We start from the raw sequence: 26,138 nt of genomic DNA on the forward strand, positions 1-26,138 counted from the left end.
TTGTCGCACACGATATTTATATTTTGGAATTAATTTTAATCCAAGTTGAAGTATTATGAGAATTTTTATTTTAATACGCTTCTAAGCCCTGACGTAAAAGTAGAGTTCGATTAGTCACGAAATTTTGACAAGAATTTCTGTATCTCTTCGCAATAACGCGAAAGAATGAAATTTATCGCGTAAAATTTTTTAGAATGAATATATCTGTATGCGAGGGAAAATATATTCTATCAACTCGCTACATGTATATTGTTTCTGATAGAGAGATCTTCCTAGGTCAATGACATTGAACTTTGAAAAAGGATCGAGGTTACTTGATCTGAAACAGTCACGAATAACGATTTTAATAGAATTGTTACGACTGTTTCATTTCTCTAAATTCGATCCGGTAACTCGGTACGCTTGATCTTTCCTTTACGAGCACACAAATGCTCTACCGACGTCATCATTTTTCTGGCTTGCAATCAGTGTTTGACTAATGCTTTGCAGGGAGTGATTGACGGAAATATACGTTGGAAAACACGTTGGAATAATACCGATGTATAACTTTCATTTAATTCAATGAAGTTTAAGCTAGCAATTCTTCAAATTTCTAAATTTTTTAATTTTTTCGATCAAAATCTAAATGAAAAATCCAAAAAATATTAATTTTTCTTTAGAATAATTATGACACTATAAAGGTCAAATACAAAACTGATTCTAAAATGAAAAAATTGTTTACGTTATACGAGACAGACTGAAAATAATTAAACATTAAAATTTGTCTTATGATATAATTTTCTAGAATCGACGAGTATAGGTTTCATGAAAATAATACAAGTCGAACGATATTGGAAATCTAAGAAGAAGCAAATATTTTTGCAGCATTCAATCACTGATTAAACCATTGTAACGTTCGGTAAATATAAGTCGATAATTCCACATGCGTAACAATACAGCGATCAATATGTAATGCAACATAGTCATACAAGGCATACAAGAGCTGTTTACTTGATAATGACGAAAATACACGATTTTCATGAAAATACATGTTCCATCTATTCAGAACAAAACTACGAAAAATATTCTCCTAATTGCAGATCTATAAAGCTTCGAACTATCAATGATCAAACTTTGTGATTCGATCACGGGATGATTTCCAAAGTGTGGAAGAAGCGTGTCATACAATTTACCAAACATTCGAAGATATAAATAAAAATATTCTCTAAAAATACAAAAGAGTAAAAGAAAACATTGCGCTCCTAGTTCATGTTTCTCCAAACATCGCCATTTTTGATCTCCAAAGAACGAGGAATAAAATACACTTTTAATTTCACAAACAGTCCAGGATATAAATAACAAAAGTTCCATGAAATGACAGAAATGTCGCGTTCCTAATTACACCTATATATTAACAAACTATTATTTGTAATCTCCAAAAAACGAAGACTAAGGCATTCGTTCGATTCATCAAAAGTTAGAAAATACAAATTACAAAAATTCTTCAAGACCACGAGATATATCATGCTGCTAATTTCATCCTCCGAAAACCGTAAACTCACAGACTTGCAAACTGTACCAATGAACGAATAACCTTCGACGATAATCAATCCCACCGAAACATGTCCAAACACCAAAGACAAACATCGCGTACTTTTTTTCCTCGAATTTTATCAACTGGTAGTTCGAAATTAACCCCATGAACGATCTTCGAATCGACCAACGAAACAGAAGAAACGCAGATGTCCCCACCCGCGCTCCGCCAGCTACTAGCTCAGCCTATATAAACCCGCGGCATCTCGCAAGTCTCTTCATTCTATACGAGGCGTCAGTCTATGTATAAAGTCGGAAGTATCGTGGTATACGGATTGTTAATACCGTGGAAAATATCATTCAACAACGAACTGCGAGATAGCACGCGTGCATTTGTTTGAATCCACTAGGCAGACAACGCTTAGGTAAACCGAATTAAAGTCGCTTCGACGAGGACACGAAGCGTTCCTTGAGCTACCAGAGCCGAGATCCTTTGCTGCCTAGGTTCTGGTCAGGGTCAGTGCGCGGGACCATCCCGCCTCGAGAGATTTATCGAACATCGTTGCAGCTAGTCCAAATTATTTTCGAATTGAAAATAATTAGAGCTTCTGTAAATTTGCACCTGGAAAAACGAAGAGAATAAATCAATAGAGAGGAAGCTTTCTTCAAGGAGGAATCGTCTCGTTTCTGTTCATCATCGTTTCGACAGACAGGCGACAGCCTTCGCATCTTCTCTTTTGCAACATTTCGAAGAATTCGTCTACACGACAGGATGAAACTAGCACTCTTAGTGATTCTGCTGGCGGTCCTGTATACCGTCAACTATTCCAATAGTGCTGCAGTCAGATCGGAGGTAAGATATATACGTATATGATATTTTAATAAGCGGGTCTGTTGGAATGAAAATCGATGATCAAGGGAGTAGATAGAAAATGCTGAGAACTCTGATCATTGATCATTTTGCTTCTCGGTCTGTGCATGGAATTTTCTACTGCACTGGAGAAATTTTACCAATTTCCGATACTCGAACACCTGCTATCAAGATTCGAAGTGAATTCACACGTGCTAGATTTGAATGAATAATTATCAGAAAAGCTAAATAGCAACATATTCGAAACTATTTCCTTTTAATGTAGTTATGATCTTTAATGAAAGCTTATGAATAAAAGAACGCGTCTTAATAACTAGCTAAAACGAAGACAATGGCGTTGTAATTTAATCCTAATTAATTTCAATTTAAATGATTTGCAATGAAATAATTCTTGAAATAAAAAAGTACCATCTTTCAATATCGAAAGAAATATTTTCAAAATTTGTCAAGTTGAATATTGATTCGAAAACGAAAAAGGATCACACATAACGTTATTGAAAACTGTTGAATAGTAAATTTAATGGCACTACCGATAATTTTTCATTTTTGGACAGGTAAATCGTAAGTGTGAACATTATCGTAAGATTGTAATTGTATTTCGTTAAATGCATGATAAAGCGATGCGTATAAGACTCAACTCCAACGTTTTTCTTTTTAAAATGAAATCGATAGCATTGACCCCTACTGCGCCGATAATTTCATGCGTAACGCGTAAAAGATAATCGCAAAACAATTTCGCTATCTTTTTACGTATTTCTTATAAATAATCGTGAACTACTCCAAGTTGATCTACAAACTCTGATCTACCATAGATTACAGTATTTCTTATGTTGCTTTTATATAATACATTCATAATTATTATTGTTATTATTATTCTATTATATAATGTATTATATTTACAGTTATTATTAGTACAATTATTTCCAATATATTTATTAATATAAATTATATACAAGAAAGTATAAAAGTAAACCGTAATTTTAAATCAATCTATATTAAAATTATTCTATGGAAGATTTAAAAACTTTCCGCGTGTATTTTCCTTACATGTAGTATACAGTATACATGATTTTTTAGATACCGTACAATTTTCTAAAATTCGAATTTATAGAATTAATAATTTTTCAATTATTTCTACTACATTTGTCGTAAATTTTGTGCGAGAAAACCTGGAGTTTGTAACATTTGATGTGTTATTATTTTGCAGGAATTCGCTGAACAGTTGCGCAGGATTGTCCATGAAATGCACCCCGATAACCTAAGAACACAGAGAGCAACCGAGAGCGGAAATGACGACCGTCCGAAACGGAATTGTTACGATACACCCTGCGGATGGAATACATACAATCCTGTCACTCGGCGAGGCACGATTTTCATGCCGAATACGTAAGTTAAAATTATACACGCATGATGCTCAAGATAATTACTGATATCGTAATTATCAAGTAAACATTTTTACGAAAATTGTACATCGCAATTTTTTTCCCTTCGATAATTTCTTCTATCATTACGTACGATTATATAAGAATCGTCTTATTGTATTGTATAATTTCCATTAATATATTCGTTCGTTTAATTATTCATATAACTGTTTATTTAATATATTAACATATTCGTGAAATATTTATAAAGCGTAAACAAGCAGCAACTTAATTACGGAAAATCGAACGATTAATATTCGATGTATATTATTACTCATGAATTAGCGAAATGTATTCAAAATGGGTCTTTATGAATGAACTATGCTAATATGTAATAACCCTGCAAGATAAAAAGTAGTAACAAACATTCTTATCATCTATCAACAGTGCACAATGAATGCTTAATCTCGTTCGCAGTTTTATTATTGTACGAGTAATCGACGTTTCACATAAAGTTATTATTCCAATTAATTCAGATGCAAATTATAAGTATGTAATTGGGCACTCTTACCATTCATGAAACGTTACAAAATTCAGTATTACTACTCTCATAAACTGTTCATTTACGCTATTTAATAATTATCGAAATAAAATTAATAACGATCCAACAAAGATTTAATAATTATAAAAATGTTACTAAAAATATTTTATAAACAAAACTTTACAGTTACAAATTTACTTTAATTTTATTTAATTTCATTAAATTTATTTTAATTCAATTAAAATTGAATAAATATACGAAAAAGAATATTAAAAATATTTCATAGAAAAAGTTTTATAATTACAAAAACTTCAAAATAAATGAATTATATTATTTGAGTATCTCAATATAAAAATATTTTTTGTTCTTTTGTTAGATGTAAGTGTCCTGACGACACGTACAGGTGTGTGCGTACAGGCGAAAACGTATCCATGAGTGCGTACGTATATCACTGTCGTCAAAATACGACATCGGACGATATTGAAGGCGAAACGTCTGAAGATATGGATTATCTTAGTTAAGAAAGATGCAGACATACCTGAATGACAAACGCCTTTTCGAACAACCGTTGTTATGGTGTTGTCACCGTCCTGGTCACTGTGTCACCATCGAACGAAGCGATTCTCCGTTCTCTCCTCCAAGGAATATTCGACACTCAAATTAAATACTACATACGGACTACATACGGATACGTAAATCTACAAAAGAAAACGTCACGCTGTCACAATATATTCGCGTCAAATAATTCTATACGTCAAAAATCGGCATTTTGCTGTCTAACGAGACGACACTTGTGTATAAGATACAGCGGGAAGAAAATCAAATACCGGTTCGATATTTGAAATTAAATATGGCCGCGATATTATTTCGATAATCGAAATTACCGACAAACTAGGATAAGGAGTTATTCAACAATTCTTCAATCTCAAAACATAAATCGACATAACCGTATCGGTCTAATTTGAAGATTTCTAACGAATTTGTAGTATTTATAGATAAATAACATAAAAATCGGATAAGTTTGTTTAGATGTAGTAAACGGAATATCGGTTTACCGGCGCGTGAATGTTAGAATAGACTTTCAGTATAAAATAACATTTTAATTATAAACTAACACGTTTATAAGATATTTTTATGCACAAGTTTCCCTAAGATGATCATTTACGAGATTTTGATGATTCTCGCAAGAAACGTTGTTAAAAATTAGTAATTTTACCTTAATTACACGGAACAAATCTTCGAACGACGCACCAACGTCGCTTGTGAACCGTAGACTGCGCGCGCATATTCCGCGTCGCTATAAGCAAGATCTCTCGCAATAACGCCATTTTCAAACTCATTTAGCTTCTACTACACTGTAAATTTGAATTTCGTTACAAATCTTTAAAACAAAAATGATGAATATAGAAGTGTTGTGTAATTCTGATGTAAAACAAATAACAAAGGGGGAAATTAAACTGCTATCCTTCGAAATAGACAAGACGCACGGAACACAAAGCCGTAAGTTAATCGCAGTTTTTCTTCAAATTACTCATATAGAAAATTCATCATAAGGTAATCAAGCGATAATTAACATACATCAATATTTTATGATTTTTAATAATAAGTTTCATTATACTTTCTTGGCATAAAATAATAGAAAGTACGTAATGAAATCCTTTCAGACCTGATTGATCTTATGGAAATAAGTTATTAACGATGAATTTTAATAATCTATACAAAAATATCTGATTTGTAAAAAAGCTACTTAATTTTTTGAAAAATGGATAAGATCGGGTCTGAGAAGATTCAAGTTTGTATCAAACTTTAATAAGATCCAAACTTCGTATTCGTAATTTTATTCTTAAGCTACGATGCTTACCAGAAGTAAGCAAACTTTTATTTGAAATTTTGAAATATTCGGAAGCCTCGTCTTTGTCTACTTTTTGTAAAATTGTATTTATTTACGTCATCCAGTACTCATGGTTATTATGAAAACATATCTTTCATTTATCATAATTTGATCCATAAAAGAATAAAACGAATACGAAACTTTAATATTTTCATCGGTAACCATGAAGTTGTCGAGAATCGATTTTTTTAATCGAATACAAATCTCGGCGATTCGATGTACTGATTTCTATTCGAATTTCAAAATACCAGTTACGAATAAGAACGAATTTATTTTTTACCGAACCTCATTGGCCATTAACAATGAATAATGTAATTATTTTTAAGTTAATGAACACCTTAGAAGTACTCAAGGTGGTGTAAAATTAGCAAGGATAGGTTACAGTATTTCGATAAGGAACAATCCACAATTTTGTACTTAAAGGGAAAAATTACTTCGAATCTTTTTTGTATATCATTATCGACTATTTATAACGTGCAATAGTAACATATAGTTGATGAAAGAAATGCAACAGTTTAGGTTACGATCTCGTTATGTTTCTTGCATCGACTATAATTATATCGTTCGATTATTATAAACGTCATATTCGAGTTTTTACTTAAAAACCAAAGAGATTCTTACTTCAATTATTTTCCATCCGATCGACTTTTTACATTTCATAGATATATTACACCGTCTTGTGATTGCTTTGCAACAATCTCGAATATTATTATCGAGATAAAATAAAGCCGAGATGATGATAGATCATCTTGTTTCTTGTTTTCAATTGTGTCGAAATAGATATACATGAAAGGATAAAATAGAAAAATAATTATATAGAACAATTTGTCTACACGTTTGCAATATCAATCGTATTGTAAGTTTGTTGAAAAATTAGATAATTTGATCCTTTATATGTAACGCCCAATTCATCTAGAAAATGTTGGTTTTCTTGATACAGAAAATACATAAAAATTATTTGGATGAATTAATAATTTCGAATACCCTTACTGTTTCAAGAAAACGTGTAGAAAATAATACAGACAATGTATTCGTATGCAGTATTTCACTTAATATTTAATACACAGGAAGAGTAAATTATCTATAGTTGTACGACGATTACCAATGTTATCATTTTTAATAAAAATAAGTAATGTTGCTGGAAATATTGTTTTATATCCATCCTTCTTCCCACATTAATTATCACTTACCTCAATTCTTAGTTGTTAAGAAATAAGGGCAAGTTAATTCTGGATTATGACCTGAAAATAACATAGCGAATCAAATAAAACAGCCATAATATTAATGATTTATTAATATTAATAATGATTTGTGCAAAATATATCAACATTAAATTATTATCTCGAGTAATAAAATTGCCTGTACATTCACTTTTGATACATGGACATACACTTTTAAAATTAGCAATTTCTCGATAAAATACACTATCATCATTCATCAATAGTCACAAGTAGTCGAGCATCGGAAGACCGGGTCTCTCTTTTCTTTGTTCACCTTTCATAAGATACACAGTTTACTATATAACTGTAATATACGCATAACCGCCGAACAGCACAGTGCGTCTGTGTTTATATACTTGGTTGTGTAAATGTATGTAAAATGGTATTTTTCCAAAATTATCCACGAAAACAGAGATGCTAAGATTTCAATTAAATCTGTATAATTACAATAAAAATGTATTCAATCCAAAATTTATGCATACATTATTACTAGATTTTAAACGTCATTTTCTGTTTCAATGATTGGAACAAAACCAATTTGCCTTTTTCAATTATTATAAACAGTCTGAATCTTGCAAAGGTATTATGTGCTTCTTTTCTTTCACCGCGCACGATTTTCTACATTCAATTTCGTATTATCCTTTCTTCTTTTCTGGTGAAAGTTTAAAACATTGAAAATTTAACACTGTGATTGATATCGACAAGATAAAAGATGATTTATAGATTTTTAACAAGTTCAATACGTGTGTGTTTCGTATATCAATATACAAGTAAAAGAATTGGTAAAAAAATACATACTTAAGAATAACGTAAAATAATATCTATAACCATATATGTATCTCGTGCGTGGTGAGTCAATACCTCTCAACGTCTTTCAATAAACGCCGTATTCTAATGTTGTCAACAGCTTTGCACTGTACAGGAACACCATCATACTTTAATATTGTACATTTTCTATCGAATAGCCTAAAGATCAGGTAAAAAATAAGGCCTAGTATTTTTTCGTTTCATATGTATATATACATATATATACATACATATGCATGTATGTACATATATATGCTCTCAGTTATCGCATATCCATACATACATGCACATACATCTGTACAAGCATGTATTTATACGTACAGTTTTATGTATACCGAATTCAAGGGAACGAAAACTTCAATCGCGACATTCGTAAGAAAAATAAGAGAAGTAAGTTATTAAAAACTTCGAATGAAAGATATTTTACATACATGTATATAAAGTTATTATTCAAAAAAAAGTATACAGCTTTATTGTAACCCAATCTTTCGTTACGTTCCAGTTATAAATAGACAGTCGTGAATTAAATAATGTAACATACTACGAATCGAAATTTTAATTTCTTTTAATCACTAACGATATTCAATGTTTTAATGACAATTGTGTAAGTCTATAAAAATAAAATACTTAATAAAATAAAATTGGCTGAATCTGCAATATGCTTATAAACAACAATTATATTATCATAGTCTTCCTAAATATTTAAGATATTACATAAAGTATCAAAAGTTTTACCATTATTTTTTTCTCTTATGTAAAACCTTACCTGGAAAATCTATATCTAGTTTTATCGAAAAGTACTCGATTTTCAGAAATGAAACAATACGTTTAATTATCTTGTATTACCTGATCACAAGCTTAACTTTAATACAATTAGAAATATCGCTCATTATAACTGATCCTCTTTCTTAACATTTGATTCGATAGTTAATTTAGTACTTTACGTTGAAGGAATGCTCAAAGCTAAACCCTTAGACAAACAACAACTTCAACAAGTCAGCGATATTTCAATTTGCATCAAATTTTCCATACCTGTACAGTTGAAGAATCAAATTTAGTTAAAAATTGTATGCAATAAGTTTAGTACACAATGTATAGACTCATTTAGATTCATTTGTAATCTACAATACTTTCTTTCCTTAACGACCACTTCTACACCTTCTTCGTTCGCGATAAACTTCGTTGGCAAAATAAGACGTTCTCTCGTTGTACGATATAGTTCAAGAAGTTCAAGATCAGTCTCGATTTTGCCTTCGATGTAACCCTCTCTTAAGTATTAATTTCTTTTTGTAACAGAAAATATGAATGTGAGACTATCGAAACGAGTTCACAGTATTATCAATATGCTGTCAGAGAATAGTAAAGAAATGATAAGAGACGTGTGATTATACACTTGGTTCCGTCAGAGGATCGGGTTGCAAGCGTTCCACTCGATAACGATTGTATTGTCGATAAGGCGTTCTCGTTTGATCATTGTCCGTGATCACTCGTGTTTTATGAGGAATTAAGTTTTCATAACGTCCCATCAACCAATCCTGACATAATCGGTGTTGAACATCTGCGACATTCTTGGATACCCAAGCCGCCAGCCATTGATGGAACTTTGAATTCAAGTGTTTTGTAACAGCTGGATGACACTGTTGAAAAAGCAACTAATTAATAAATATCATGAGTATCGTTAATTTAAAAAAAAAATAAGACAAATTTTTAATCGTAGAACATACCTCCCTGGCACGACTGAAAGAATTTTGTTTATACAGGAATGCTTCCTTACTAGCAATATAAAGCATTTGGTAACTATTGGGATTAAATCTACACTGGGTTTCATCGGAATTGATAATGTCAGATGTATCCCCAGAATCTGCTAATCTTAAACCAGGAGGTCGCTTTAGAAGCGCATCCACAGAATCCAGTGATTTTTCTTTGTCAGTTGATCTAAAGAAAGATAGAAAGGGAAGGCATTCAAATATTATATCATATCAACAGAGTTATGATTTTAATTATAAAGAGATTTAAATGATACTTACCCTGCTGCTTTATCTGGTTGATTGGTGTTAGGCACTGATGCTGACATCATTCTTGCAGCTTTTTTCCTCCACTGTCTAATATTACGGTAAAGAAATACAGGCTTACGTCCTGCCAAGATTCTGCCTAAAGAACTCCAACCATTTCCATCCATCTACAACAATCATTTCATGTTAACTTTTTTAACAGGTACAGCTTAATACATGTATACATACAATTTTAATGATATCATTCATTGTATTATTATGAGTAATTAGTACTAAGTTTAACATACTTAAGTTAAGAGCTCTTATTACAGCACAATTGCAAAATAATTTATTACAATATTTCACACCTCGTACTAAATTACAAACATTCCTCTTGTATAGAGCTTACTCTCTTTCTAAAAGTAATAAAATGTTTTAAGTAAAAATAATAAACTACGGCAAAATACAGAAACAAATGAAAGATATATAAAAATAATCAATTTTCTATATACAAAAGAAAAACGAAATTTTCTTAAGGGTACTCGTTCAAAAGGAATTTAAATTTTTTTATGCTATCTTCATTTTTTGTAAGTAAGTTATATGTCATTATGTGATTGTCATTATACACTGACACGTACTGAATCGCATACGCATCAATAAATAACTATACTCTACAAATAAAATTTATTAACAATTAACTTGGGAAAACGTGGATACATAAAAGGATGTTCTTTAAAGAACGTACAAAAAGATTTAACGGTTTTCGGGGGTTTATGCATGAAAAAGAGCAATAAGCGAAAACAAACCACATTCAAAATATCTTGTAATCTGTTGTTTTACTATTTTTTAGCATGTTACTGATACTGTATAAATGACTAGGAATAAGTAACAATTCTTACGTGTTAACAGTACTTTATAATGAAATTATTAATTGTAGTTCAGAAATATTCATTCATAAATTTATCATTATATAATAACAATATGTAACAGCAACTATATTGAGTCTTAGTACCAATAATACTTAAAAATAATAAAACAAATTTGTCCAATAATTTTGTGTAAGCAAAATGAAATCAATTAAACGAACACGAGATGAAATGAAAGAAAATGAGCTTAAAGTAACATTTTCAGGTCAATTTTCAATCCATGTACATTCACAGACGACCAGTGAACTTTTTCAATCGAAAGCATAACAAAAAAGGCGTGGTATTGATATGATTCGAATGAAATTCTAACTTATATGGCGGCTTTACTATTTTAAAATACAAATGTGTTAGAAAAGAGATATATTACTCTTAATATACATATGTGTATACATATATATACGTATATATTGTATATATACATATATATATATATATGTGTATGTGTGTGTATATTTATCACCATTTAATGTTCAGCACACATGATATAATATTGAAATAATAAAACAGAACAACAAATCGAAGCTAAATGAGAAAAAATATGTAAAATAAAAATCATATAAGGACAAACATAAAAATTTTAATATCTGAAATTAAATATCTCTCTGTATGATTACTAAGTATTTAAATATAGTATTATGGAATATTCATTTTGCATTGTTTTTTGTCTCGTTTCATTCGTAAAAGCACAGGCAAAGAATTCTTTTATCTTTCTTTGTCGTCACAAAAAATTAATATCATCGGAGAATCAAAGTAATAAATTTAGTGGTACAAAATGATGTTAGACAATAATGTTTAAAAGCATTGTTCATGTATTTCAATATCTCTCTTCTATACAATATTATTGTTTATCTATTATTATATGTATATTCGTTTCATATACAGATTACAGTTACAAAATATATATATATATATGTCTTATATATATATAGAGTTTAAAATTCACTGCATAAAGTGAAAACGGAGATATGAGCTTATAACAATCACATAAAATCTGTCTGCACATACGACCTCATAGTCTCAATGAAACTATATTACAAATGTCATAGTAACGTTTAAATCAGATCATTTGTGGCAACAATTACATATATATGTGTATATATATACATATATATGTGTGTGTAGGTATATACATATATATATGTATATATATCGTTTAAATTAATTTAAATTTGTGCCACGTTATCTAATAAAAACGTATTGAACTGTTAAATAAACGAAAAATATATAAATACACGTACATGATACGTGTAGATTTTCTCTCTCTATATATATAATAGCGCTTAAAATTCCATGATGCAGAGCCTTGTCAGGAAATGCATGTTTTACATTTTGTACAAAATACGAAGATATCATTCAATGAGGAAACAACGTTGCGAACACTGCATCTGAAAATCCACTTTGCGTCATAAACGTATTTGTATAACTGTACAGAATACTATGGCAAAGAAAACTAAGAAATAGTACCTGTTTTTCCATAAAATATACAAAACGTAGATTTTTTTATCTCGACGTCAAACAATAATAATAATAAAATTAGCAACGTATTTCTAAGTAGTTGTTTGATTTCAAAAAAGATATCCTAAACGCGACAAAACATTAAAAGCACATTTTTTAATAACGAAATCTGATAACTCGTCGAAACCTAGGAAAGAACAAAGAACGATTCGATAAAAATTACTCTTCCGACATTAAAACTTAATGCTTGATGCTAGCTAACTTTTAATAACTAACAATTTTTATAGTCTGCACTGTAAAAAATTATTAAGGACCTTCGATAGAATTATACCATTTCCACGAGAAGAATGTAATTACACAGAATGAAAGTTCACTAGAGTACCAAAGAAACAAAAAAAAGGGGTAAAAGTAATGGACCTTCTCAATGGAAAAAGCAACAGCAGAAACCGAGAGAGTTAAAGCTGTGAAACCTTTGGCAGATATTCGAAATTAGTTCGTGGGATATCAACGCTTCATACTGTTACGTTCCTTTCAGTTGGAGCTATGAATTAATGAAAAGATACAAGTGATTTTCTATTTACATGCTATGCCATATAATCTTTGCTTCACTACTTATACATTAATATGTACATAGCAAAGAATTATCATACACCTGCATTTCACAGTGGCGCAACAGTTAAGCCAGGAACACACTTGGTCCACGCCAATAATAACGCTACTTCCAGTTTCTCTTTTTAATGTTCAAGCTAGAATCAATGCATACTATGATCTTACATATCACACTACACCTTTTAAATCAAACGAATCTAATTCGAAGAATGCAATATAACACGTCGAACTGTGTGGCGTTCGCGTAATTGAAAATCTTCTAAATAGGTTGGTATACCCTAACCTAATGCCTAAAAATTATACAATTTTAATACTTCGTTAACATACCCTAATTTAATAGTACGGAAATTTCCCAAGCTTTTTTCGTTAATATCCGTAAGGAATCATAACACACGCAACCTTTGGAAATCCAATGTTCCAAAAATGTCCAAAACGTTATTTTATCATATAATACACCTTCTCTCAGCATGCGTATCTTTTCTTTTATCTTTATCTACTTTGTGAACTCGATAGTTACTCTGCCATAATTAGAAGTTTCGTAGTAATAAATTGAAAGTTGGAGCGATCAAAAGACAGAAAAAGCCACGATTACCCTGCACAATGTGATGTGGCGTGGAAGTAATGTGTTCACGAGTCAATATCCATATTTCCTTCCCAAAGGCTTCACTAATGTTCGAATGTATGATAGCGAAATGGTGAAATTTTACAAATTAGTAGATGCATAGTATCTCTACCAGTCGACCAAGTTGCGTATCAAAACATATGTACAAATTTATATCAAATATTTACATATTTCTTTTTAAATTCTATCTCGATAATAAATTCTAGAAATTATGATCTTATCTAGTTTATAATAATAGTAAGATGAAAATGAACTAAACTTTAAGAATTGACCGATATCAAATGTTATGTTCTTTTTTTCTTTTATGCTAATATTTTACATTCATTTATGGCACTGCTCGGATGACTTCATTTGTGTATGCCGTGTCCCCTTGATGTTTCTTTTCATCATTTTTGTACATTTGCAAAATGAGTTAAATGCTCGTTAATATCTTTCATCTCGTAACTATACTTCTGCTGTAACTAGTTAATTTTATCTTTCCTTCTCTAAAGAAACTTGAAGTAGACAATTACGGAGACAGTACGATAAAGCGATTTAATTGTATATGTGAAAATTTTCCTTGTTTGTTTCGTTGACCGATTCTTTTCAAGTGAGAGATTCACGGGAGAATCATGTTTTCAACATGAAAGCAAATTAATGAATTTAGTACGTACTCTTATTCCTTTTATAAGCTTTTGAAGCTTTATACAATCATTTATAATATTTTTATTATTATATAACAAACAAAAACAACAAACACAAATAAAATGAAGTTATTAGATAACCACATTATTAGATAAAATATAAAATAAAATTTAAAAACAACCGAAACTTGGAATCTTTTTTGTACGTAAATGTAAATATCGCGCACTTCCCTCCCTTTTATCGAACGCACGAACTTCCTTTCGACCCTAAATAAAAAGTAAAAAAGATATCACCGGATGAAAGAATAAACCCTTGCATAGAAACTCGCATGGATAGACAAAACTTATTTACGCCGTAAAAAACGAGGAAGCAAAGCAGTGACTCGTGTGGAGCAGTATACTTCTAAATGCCTTCGATAAATCTTCGCGTTTGAAAATTTGGAAAAATTACTATTGAGATATCGTTGTTTCACTATAAATCGATATTTAAAATATAGAAATATAATTTGTAATTTGTGGTTTTTCGCATAACATGTAATGGTATTGCAATGCACTAATAGTGCGAATATATAGAATAAAGAATGGGGATTCGTAGTGCACTATACTCTCTTTTTCTATTTTTCTCTTATCTTTCTCTTTACTTAATTTACAGCACCACAATGGACGCGCTCAGATGAAAATCATATCTCTCTTATCTCTTTAAACGTTACGAAAATAAATATATGACTTTCCATACTTTTTCTTTTATTTTAGCATTTAAAAGAATATTAGTTCATTCTGCTTATATGTATACAAAGTTCTGCAACTTCTATATAATGACAAGCATGAACCAGTGTTCTGACCCCATTCGCGTGATAAAGCATTGGTGATAGCAGACCGTATATGGCTACGTAGCTTCCTCGTATTAGCAAACAACCGATATTATATGCTACGATGTTCATTCCTAAAATATTTTCTACTTCTTTTTTGATATCTTTCTTTAAGGAAGTCAACAATGATTCTCTTGAAGACCGAGTTTTTTTTGGAAAGGCGTCCGACTGCGAGATCAAACGTTTCACACACGAATACCTCTGGTATAATTTTATAGTATGATCACACGAAATAATTAGAAGAAAGTTTTTTTTTTAGTAAGCTTTCGTTCTTTGGGACACTAGTTGTACACTGAATGACAACAGTACAACTTCCAATCACAGACATCAAATACGAATGAATGTAAACTTCAACGTTGGCAATGATTATGAAAAGGGATGTGGATCCTATACCTTCTTGCTAATGTCAGTGTTCTTGCGCTTTCTGCCCCTCCCCCCCCTTGCTGCCTGGTCGTTACTCACAGGATGATTGGTTGTTGGCTCATTGTCTGTTAAGGTAGGGGTGTCTTTCGGGCTAGTCTGACCAGCTGGAGCAGAAAACCTCTCAACATATGTAGACCACTTTTCAGATACCGTAACTCCTTCCCTTTCTCTTTCCCTACAACTGTTGTCCATCGCTTCATCACCTTCCGTATCCAACAATTCCATTGTTATTTTACAGTCTTTCTTATACTGCAACAATAAAATGTTTTACATGTAAAAAGCGTTTCGTTTAATTTACGAAAAAGTAATATTTTTTTATTCATAATTTGTTCGTATTCGTAGGATATTACCAGCTGTAATTAAGAGATACATTAACATATGGTTAATGTTCATGAATCAAATAGAATATTTTAGTATTTTTAACATATATAACAGTGAATTATAAGCTTCTAAAATAAATGGTAGCAATAGCTTTGTCATTCGCAAAATAAGTATTCTGAAAAATCGAAACTTACAATGTATATTTTAAAACAATTCTCATCCGCCATAGCCTTTTCAGCTTTACGCTGATACGACATCTCTGCACCGAGTCTCATGTACGCTGTAGCACATAAACCACCTGCACCACTACTTTCTTTCGGTTGTCGTTGCTCTCGCTGGAATAATTCCATACACTGCTGGCATATAAGATCCGAGACCAAATGCTGTAACTAAAAATTTTATATTTTTGTTTTAGAATCCTGCTATAATTATAAAATTATAGTAATTTAAAAATTTTTTAAATCTAATATGCATATACTTACTTGTCTCACAGCGTATGTTACAACCTTATCTAACGTAAAAGCGATATATGCGTGAATACCGAACATTTCTCGTAAGGTATCCTCATATGCAGTACTTTCCATATTACCGTCTAGCACATTCTTAACCATATCCAAAAATGCAGGATAGTAATCCTCAATTTCAATTTCATCTATATCAAACATATTAAGAATATTACATTAAAATGAACTATATTTTTTTCGTACAAACAAAACTACGTTTTACACTTACTTTTAGGTTTCAACCGTAATGCGACAGCTGTGCTCTCTTTACGCTGCTGTTTGTACCGTGATTCCTCTTCAGCAAGAGCCACAGCCCGGTCGTACATTTTTGTTAATCTTTCACATAATATATGGTGTAACCTTAAAAAAAGGTACCAATTGTTGCTACCCATGAAGAGCGTGTACGCTTCTTCAGGATCATCTGACATCGCATGGATCGGTACTTTGATATCAGGTTCGGTTTTAATAGACGTGGAAGACGGAATCGGAGATACCGGCGCCTTATTCCTATTTGCTTGGAGGCCACCACCACCCAACGGAGAGGTATTCATCGTTACTGACTGAGAATTACTACACGCTGCTACATTGATATCTTCTTTCTCATCTGTAACAGCGATACTTGTATAAAATAAATTGCTTTGATTACAAAATAGTAATAATTTATCAAATTTAATGCATACCGTCTTCATCCCTTTCATCGTCACTTAGTTCCTGGCGTGGATGGAAGAAAAGATCAGGTATAAAATGCTTCAACAAAAGCTTTATTCGTTGCTTGTCTTCCTTGTGGATGGCCGTTTGACGCTTCACATGATGGATAAGAAGATTAGCTGCATCATCTAGGACAGACTTATCTTTGTAAGGTAATACAAGGTGTGGACCGCTATTATTTTGACCATCCCCGCTACCATCGTCTACCTGCTCGTGTCTCTGCAAAATAAATTATTCTTAAATAGTGAGAAGCATAAACTTACCTAGAGGAAAAACAGTTACAAACCTCATCGTATAACGTTTCAATTTCATTAAATAGGCTCTTGGACCTTAGGGCCTTAACATCGTTCTGCTTGAAATTGATACCTTGATGATCCAGAGACTTCAAGTAGTACTTTTCGTTTTGTTCTCTCCAGAGTTTATTGAAACCTTTTTGCGCTTCCCGCCACTCTTCTTCCTTACTCTTTAATCGACGAAGAACTACTGGTACTGCAACTACAGGATTTTTCTTAAGACCATCTATAATGTCAGCCGCCTTATCGCCGTATATCCTCTTCAAGGCTCTCTGATGAATTGTAGGCGAACAACCACCGAGACAATCGTCGAGCTTGAATTTCTGAAGTTCTTCTTGGCTCATTCTACTCATTTTCTTATGGACACCCTCGAGAACTCTGATCGTTGACGCGTTAGTTTCTATTACGCCATCCAACTCAAATCGTTCATCTTCGCAACGATAAATGAATTCCTCGTACTGAGTTTTCCTAAACATTCCAACCCAATAAAAAATAATTCTACTATTCAACAATAAATATCACATAAAGGAGATATAAAAATTACGAACCTGGATGTTACGAATGTACTATCTTCTGACCAAGTCGGGAATGAAACCCATGTATCGTTGAGAACTTCTTTACACAGTTGCGTTCTTCCTGTACACTTTGGTTGAACGTAGGACTTTGGTAATGCACAGTATGATGCCCCTAGACGCTTGCATGCCGTGTAGTCAATTTCCATCGCCAGATCACCTTGCGGTCTCTCTTGATGACTTCGTACAACATTATTTGGTAGCGCTTCAACATTTAAATTGCCACTTGCATTTGTTGCGTTGGTACTAGAAGACTCAGGCAAGTGGCCCAGGAAATCTTTAAACCACCGCAATAGTTCAGGAAAACGACCAAGAAATGGCGTTACTAATTGCACCAACTCAGATTTAGAAACTATCTCTTGATTAAACAAAACCAAACATCTAAGGAAATTTTCGTATACTTCTTGCGATCTCAACGCTTTACGAACCTAAGAATATAATAATACATATTTTTTTATTATGCATTTATTTCATTTTTCCTTTCCTAATAGTATGAAAATAAAAAATTGAAAGTACTAACCTTATCGAAGAAAGCATAATCATTGAGACTGCCATATTTTCCAGCTTCGGCTATGGTAACACATTCACGCATAGACGATACTTTAGGCTTTTTCAGAGGTGGACCATGCTGTATATGGTGAGAGTTTCCAGCTGTTACCGAAGGCGAAAACGACGGACTTCTTTTCAATTGTCCCGTATTGTGACCAAATTTTTGTACGCTATTAATATCTCGTATACCAGATCTATCTCGCTCTCGGTCACGATCTCTATGATCGCGATTTTCGCGTTCTATTGTACTAGTACCGCTCGATTCTCGAAGATCTCTCGAAATATTTCCCGAATTATTATAAGGTGCTTTAGGTCCCAATGGTTTCTTGACAATCGTTGTGTGATCGTTAACTGTAGCAGTCTTGTTACTCTAAAATATTGTCACCAAAACATTAATAAAAAAAAATTTTTTTTAAGTAAAATTCTGTTTTATATTAATTTTATAATACCCATCCTACCAACGAACTCTGTTGATTAGTAGCATCCGGCAAAAATTGTCCAAACTCAGCCAGCAAATCTTCTTGATTTTCAAATAACTTGGCAACTTGGCTATAAACTTCTGCCTCCGTTAAATGTTTTGCCCCACTAGATGCACCAGATCCACTCGTACCACCCATGTGTCCAGATTCTTTTAAATTTCGCTGCTCTTTCTGATAAGTATGCAAAATTTCTAAAAATCTTTTATATTTGTCAGGTTGACCTTGGAATCGATTCTGAAATTATAAACAAATTAAGTTAAAATCTTACATTTCTTATCGCATTCTGTAATTGAATACAAACCTTAATTTTGTTAACATAATTAATCGCATGATTAAACTCAACTGGTTGGCTTTGTTGAGTTTGTCCACTAGTAGGTATACCATCTTGTGCTTGACTCAACGCTTGACTCACAGCCTGAGCTTGAGCTGCACTAACATGTGAATTATTGTATGCCTGTACCGGTGGTGGTGAAGGTGCATGTACTGTCAAACTATTATTCGATATATTATTTGCCAGAGAGTGGTGTATGTTTCCGGTCCTAATTTCAAATAGCATGTAAAATATAAATTATCGATTTATTCCGCAAAAACAGTAAAAACTAATATATAAAATATTGATAATATCCTACCCTTGCATTATCTGCAATACTGGAGGAGCTTTCGCTGGTTGTGTTGGTGGACTTGCAACAGGAGGTGAACCAACATTCACAGTGCAATGATGCTGTGACAAGCTAGTGCAAGTGTGTGTTGCTGTTGGACTTGGCATACTAACTGACACTTGAAATGCATATCCTTGCTCATTTGCTTGCACCTCAATTTTGTACCCAGGTGGGAGAAAGGTATTGAAACCAACAATAAGTTCAGGGTGCCCTTTAAATAAATGGCTCACTCTTGTTATTACTCCTGGTGTATCTATGCTTTGAGACTTAAATTCTTTCATAATATCCAAGAAATCATTATACACCTAAAATTAAACATGTTTATGAAATAAAATATGATTATTGTAACTCAGATAATGTTAATAATGATAGATCTACCTGGGGCTGATCACTGAATTTGTACTTTACTTGATCTAAATAAGATAATGCATCTTCTACTTTTAATCTCTGAAATTGTTGGGAACCACTGCCACCACCTAGGCTTGTGCCTGGTGGGGTAGAAGCTAATGGTGTTACATTGCCAGAATGAACCTATAAGAGGTATAAAGAAATTTTTATACAAAATCTCTTGTTAATTAAAAATATCATATTTTAATAAGAACTGATTTTCAATGTTTTATCCAAAATACAAGCCTTAGACCCATGCTTTTACATACTTATACAGCTATTATTTTCAATAAATCTCGATATCTGTAATTTATTTTAACTTATATACATTGTCGGATATAAACCTTATGCCTTATTGTTGGTTGCTGTTGACTATGGACCTGACTTTGTGTTCCTGGTGTAGGTTGTTGGGAACCCATACTATGGTTACTCCCACCACCTATTCCACCATGTAAACCTCCACCAGTATTTACACTGCTACTGCTACATGTAGAAGTGAGTCCTGCAGATCCACTTCCCTGCACATACAATTGATAATAATTGCACAATCTATAAATCTAATCTTTACAAGTTTGATTATATTCCTGTACATACAAATTGGGAAAAAATGTACATATAGAAGTATAGTGCTGTTATTATCCTCTGATTATCCAATCTTATTATTAATACAAGGTGAAACAATTAGTTGTACAAATCTTATTTGCACAAAAAATTAAATAAAATTTCTTAATTGTATTTTCATCAAATATATACATAAAAATGAAGCGATGTTATCGAACAATAACAATAATGTCGTATATTTATTTTACAAATAAAGATACTCCATAGTAGATAGAGATAGGTTGAGATTTATTAACGTGACAGTTAAAAAATTTTTAAAAACGTAATATGAGAACGTTCAATTCGATAGACCGCTTTTAAGCCGATTAATTTCATTTGCTCCCGCATCGCTCTGTTTTATTATATACCAGTAATACCTGAAAGACTTATGAATAACAATGTTACAAGAAAGAAGAAACATTAAAATATACAATTTTATTTTACTATAAAAAAAAGATTGAAATTATATAAAGCAATTAAAAAATAGTAAAAAGCATAGAAAAATGAAAAAACGATGTAGTTGTTTTGCAGCTCGTTACTGTTGTTATTACAATGTAGATAACACGCACCTTAATGGGGGACGGGGCCGCGGTCGGCACTACAATTGCTCCAGTATATTGCTGTTGAGCTTGGGCAGTTCCAAATTGTATGCTGCCCGGCATTTCTTTCGAAGCAACTGATCGAACTGCTTGGCCAGGTACAACAACGCCTATTCCACTGCTTGAATGGTACTCCAAACTACCTCCTCCGCCACTTCCTGCACTCACTGACGAGTGCTTTAATGTTGCTGCTGCTGGTGATGCTACGTCGTCCAGCCCGCGAACGCGTTTCATCGCAGATCACATTGGAAATGCTACGGATTGAGAAAGATCTTGATCAGAGATCTCCTTTTCATCCCGATATTAATCATATCTTGTTTAACCCTAAAAAGCTGCCATCAAAGGAAATCACACTAACGCATTTTACACTGCATTAATTTTATACGATTTGTCATTTAAATCACGTATCACGAGTGAAATTTAATTTCCTCATAATTATAGCTATCAATAGAAAAGTTAAGAAAAGCAATTAAATATTTTATTACTATTCCATATTGGATAAGAAGTTGTTGTTCCTTGTGGTTATAAATAACATTACGGCGATATTATTATAGGTACACTATGGATTTTTTGTATTTATGGAAAATTTGAAGAATGCATAATACGAGAAAATTTATCAAATATCAGAAGTATAGTGCTTTCTATAATATTTAGTAGATAAAACAATTTTCTATCAGATCCTATTTTCTAAATTACATTCTCAAAAATATTAATCTGCATAAAAACCCACAGTTTATTAATTATAACTAATAACTATGCGTCTTCATATTTTTATGAATGTAATTAAAAAATGAAATTTAGAAAATTTTTTTACTTATTAATAAATAAGATTTTGGATATTTCGTATATGTTCGCATAGTATACATTTCTGTGAATTTTTATAACTTGATATATTTTTAATTATATTCTCAAAAATAACGACAGGACGACAATATTAAAATAAAATTCGCATGGGGTGAGATTTCTCTTATGATAACCTTCAATGGTTAACATCGAACCTATGCGATACACAACCATTGTATTTATCCTCAAAGCTATGATAAAACACGACGCAGCAACTCTTTCGCGGGTATCGTGGCGTTTAGCGCGCCATGAGCAGAAGACAGAAAAGGTGTAGTAGGGTTCGAAAGTGTTCGGTGATGGTATTGTTTCGTTTAAGGTGATAAAATGACGTGATCGACGATGCATCCGCACTACCGTTGACTAACGTCGTAAGTACATAAATACGTAGTACTGCCGTGTAGAAAAAACATTCGATAAATTTGATGTTTCCTTTCTAGATCGATTTAAATTTACACGACGATGTTCGGAATTTTGAAAGCACCGCGCGCTCGATCACCGTGTGACAGAACTTCCGAGGAATCTAAAACAGCGCGAGCACTTTCCCATAACTTCGAACAACATCAAACTTTTTCGCTCCTAAAATAATAGTATAATGAAAAAGGTGAAAATTTCGTCATCATTTCAGTGAAAGGAATGAATATGTAATGGTAAATTAGGAAAATTGCATTGGTATTTATGTTGATTTTTAATACGTCGATCTCAATATGAATATGTTCGAAATTATTTCTCTAGAATAATATAAGAAAGCCGTTAAAAATGTATCACTTAATTTTCTAATTAATTTTTGAAAATTCAAAATTACTATACATTTTCTTGCTCGATTTACAGTTAAAAATAATTGAATTACTCATACTCGTAACTGTTATATATATTGCATAATATAAAATAATTAAAATACACGTGGTTTGCATTTCCATTATATTATTATATTTATGACAATAGTAGGAAATAAATCATACGTTAAATATGAGTATATCCTTTCTGAAATCTACTCCAAGATATATTTAGGTAATATAACCTCACACAAAAATGCAATAAATTTGTTAAGTTTAAAGTCACTAATAAATTTGGGGTGAAAGAAATTTTTCTTCCAATGGATATTGATGTTTACTATTAAGAACTACTACCTTTTGTAATCTATTGTTTTATTTATTGAATTTAGTAATCATTTATTACTGTTATATATTTTGACCTGGCACGCTGTCATGTATATCCCTTATACTTTACACTTCTCGGTCAATGTAGACATTCGAAGAGTAAAAGTAAATTATAAAAGTGGGAATAGATAAAATATTTTATGAATGTACTTTTTATGTGCTAAGAAGATATTCCTGCAAGATTATTCACAGCTACACAGAAATATTTCGTTGTGCTATTATATATCACTCGAATCTATAATTAGTTTTTTATCAATAACAAAATGTAGCTATAAAGGATTTATGTCCTCTTCGCATACGCTTTGATATTTGCAGTTCTAGAAGCACAACTGCGTTTCTTCGCTCATTATTTTATTCTCATTTGTCAAAACTAACAAATTTCTTTCTTTCTAAGTTTTACATCTTTCTAGAATAAAAGCAAGAAAACGAGCGTAGAAACCAACAACGAAACAAGACAATTTTAATTCACATATTCAGTAATGTAACATATTATAAAACATATTACTGTAAATTTCCTTGGTATAATAAAGTAAAAGAATGTAATATCGGTCTAATCCTACTGACATCGGGTTACAAAATAAGATGTAAATTTTCCTGATCGGAAGAAAGTTGCACTGAAACACAAAAGTGTGTTATAAAAATAATTATAACCTAGTGCTTCTATAGAACACAGTCTACATCCACATAGTAGTTTATGATGACCTTGCATGGATATAGAAATGTCAGTGACTTAGAATACAGTAAAAATCTCGTGGAAAAGATAATACATACCAATTTCCATTTGAAAAGAAGTTGAACGTCCTTGCACCAAAGTGAATTTCGAGAGAAGTTATCCAGTGAAGCAAGTGGTCGTTGAATGAAACGAAGTTTTGATCGGTAGGAAAGTTTGTGCAGTTCCACGAGGAGAGACGAGCGTCGGTGGAGTTTCTTCGTTGGGCAGAATTTCGATCCGCGATATCGAGCCTCGGTCGGGGAATTTCGCTGGGACACAGAGGAGACGAAATAGAGCCGGTAAAGCCAGCTGCACGGACGCGTACAGCCCGTGCTGCGAAGTCGTCGAAGCGAGGTTTGTCAGTGTTGCACGTTTCCAAACACTTCCCGGCCCTCGACGTTACGCAATATTCCACGTAAATACATAACACATTTTCCCGAGAGCTCCAGTGGAAAAATATTCGTCCTGCGGTGCTCCTTTTACAAAGGAGTCACCTCGAGTGTCGGGTATAAGCACTTTTCAGTACACTGGATTTTCTTGTCGATATATCGGTCCTTTTTCCAGCCGTCGAAACTGACTTTCCGCACAAAAGCTTCGGCCCCGTTGTTTTTTCACGACCAAAAAATCGACGAAGCCTGAACGGGCCGGTCGGTCTGGTCTCTCAGACAGGAATTCACTATGCTTTCTCGGATCTCCCTTTCAGAACCATCGAAATCTTGTCGTATGTGTGAAGAAACTCAGTAAAATGCACATTTTCGCGAGTACACGGACGAATTACCGCACTTTTTAAAAAAATACCCAAATGCAAAAGACATACTCGCACTCTCTCGAGGTACAAGGCAAACTATTGGATTTTGTATGGCAAACAAGGAACTGACTGGTCGTATAGCGGGATGAGGAAGGTGGAGGGGATCGGGCAGGACCGTATTCATCCACTAAGCGTCTCTGTTACCAACCACTCGGGTACCTCCTGCAAAGCATACGTGTGTCGCAGGCCTCGCGAGACTTCTCTTCCAACTTTCATTAATTGTGCATCGATTATTCTTCGACTACTTTTCTCCACTGTTTTCCACGACAAAGATATTGCCACGCACTTGCAATTTACTTTAACGTATCGGCATAGAATCACATGGAATGTAATCGCTACGAAATAATAGTCTTTCTCAGTCGTAGTTAACAATGACAATTACTAATCGTACAATTTCTTAAAATCGTATTTTCCTACGGTTATCATTTCAACTACACTTTCTAGTCGTTTATTGATAGTTTAAGTTTCATAGAATTTCGGCCAATCCAAATAACTTCCAATTTCAGTTCTTGTTTCGAGCTTTTATATCGGTTTACATTATCGACGTTATTTTTATGACAATACTCTCGCAATAACTGGAGTGAGTTACGCGTAATATATTAATATTTAAGATACAACGTGTTTCTTACAAAACAGCTAATATCTATAGATATAAATACACTGGAAAAGAGAGTACACGAATACTCTCGAACAACATACCGCCAAAGTTTCATTCGAGCACTTCACGATATCAACTTCTCGTAAGTCACATTAATAAATTACCGAAACGTTAACAGCGATAGAAACTCCGCACATTCAAACTTCCGTTTGTTCGAATACTATTCTGATTTTTAAAGCATATGGAATTTTAATTACACCGCATATGACGATTTAACACAAAATCGACGGGATTCGCGTAACTTTTTACAAACTAGAATAACAACACGAGGTATTTTATGCGGATAGTATACTACGTAAAAAAAAACATAGCAGCCAGATAGGATGATATATACAAAATTGCATACACATTACATTTTTAACATGTTTATCGTAATAATTCATTTCTTTGGTTTTCGGTTATTAAATACTTCCATTACGCCAGGATTTACCTGCCGCGAAAAAATGACGAAGGAAAGTTTCGAAAAAGATGCTTATTGAGAGAAAAGTTGTGTCGCGTCCCGATGAAACTGAAGAATCGCTAGGTGCCTAATATGTTGTGAGTAGATACAGCCCTGAAAATTGTGGCGG

The 26,138-nt window shown here is 32.6% G+C and overlaps 2 protein-coding genes across 4 annotated transcripts; one reads left to right on the forward strand and one right to left on the reverse strand.

Annotated features, from left to right (window-relative positions):
- The first annotated feature begins 1,776 nt into the window (after positions 1-1,776).
- LOC100747001 lies at positions 1,777-7,313 on the forward strand. The gene is made up of 3 exons (XM_003486068.4): positions 1,777-2,365; positions 3,591-3,769; positions 4,662-7,313. The coding sequence occupies exons 1-3, from the start codon at positions 2,285-2,287 to the stop codon at positions 4,804-4,806; spliced, it is 405 nt and encodes a 134-aa protein (XP_003486116.1). The 5' UTR covers positions 1,777-2,284; the 3' UTR covers positions 4,807-7,313.
- Positions 7,314-7,452: 139 nt separating this feature from the next.
- On the reverse strand, positions 7,453-26,132 carry LOC100747120 (paired amphipathic helix protein Sin3a). Of its 3 annotated transcripts, XM_024364460.2 has the most exons (19): positions 25,611-26,132; positions 24,163-25,486; positions 21,362-21,645; positions 20,537-20,710; positions 20,184-20,336; positions 19,776-20,110; positions 19,448-19,685; positions 19,126-19,380; positions 18,639-19,037; positions 18,095-18,546; positions 17,540-18,014; positions 17,226-17,472; positions 16,775-17,149; positions 16,525-16,694; positions 16,237-16,431; positions 15,692-15,970; positions 10,231-10,382; positions 9,928-10,138; positions 7,453-9,840 (listed from the first exon to the last, which is right to left on the reverse strand). In XM_024364460.2, exons 3-19 carry the CDS (start codon positions 21,623-21,625, stop codon positions 9,589-9,591), a joined length of 4,626 nt encoding a protein of 1,541 aa, XP_024220228.1. In that variant the 5' UTR covers positions 21,626-21,645; positions 24,163-25,486; positions 25,611-26,132; the 3' UTR covers positions 7,453-9,588. The 3 variants fall into 3 exon arrangements, with proteins under 3 accessions (XP_024220228.1, XP_003486117.1, XP_012250102.1); XM_003486069.4 differs by having other exon boundaries at positions 15,761-15,970; positions 24,163-26,132; XM_012394679.3 differs by having other exon boundaries at positions 24,163-26,132.
- Between the last annotated feature and the right edge of the window lie 6 nt (positions 26,133-26,138).

This window comes from Bombus impatiens, unplaced genomic scaffold, assembly GCF_000188095.3.
Source record: "Bombus impatiens unplaced genomic scaffold, BIMP_2.2 scf_0098, whole genome shotgun sequence".
NCBI classification, from domain to species: domain Eukaryota; kingdom Metazoa; phylum Arthropoda; class Insecta; order Hymenoptera; family Apidae; genus Bombus; species Bombus impatiens.

Excerpts from the sequence above, each read along its gene's own strand:
- LOC100747001 (XM_003486068.4), top strand. The coding sequence starts at position 2,285 with ATGAAACTAGCACTCTTAGTGATTCTGCTGGCGGTCCTGTATACCGTC. Across the intron at positions 2,366-3,590 it reads GTGCTGCAGTCAGATCGGAG|GAATTCGCTGAACAGTTGCG; the intron begins GTAAGATATATA and ends ATTATTTTGCAG. Across the intron at positions 3,770-4,661 it reads ACGATTTTCATGCCGAATAC|ATGTAAGTGTCCTGACGACA; the intron begins GTAAGTTAAAAT and ends TTCTTTTGTTAG.
- LOC100747120 (XM_024364460.2), bottom strand. The coding sequence starts at position 21,625 with ATGAAACGCGTTCGCGGGCTGGACGACGTAGCATCACCAGCAGCAGCA. Across the intron at positions 18,015-18,094 it reads AGTACATTCGTAACATCCAG|GAAAACTCAGTACGAGGAAT; the intron begins GTTCGTAATTTT and ends TGGAATGTTTAG. Across the intron at positions 17,473-17,539 it reads TTGAAACGTTATACGATGAG|AGACACGAGCAGGTAGACGA; the intron begins GTTTGTAACTGT and ends TTTATTTTGCAG.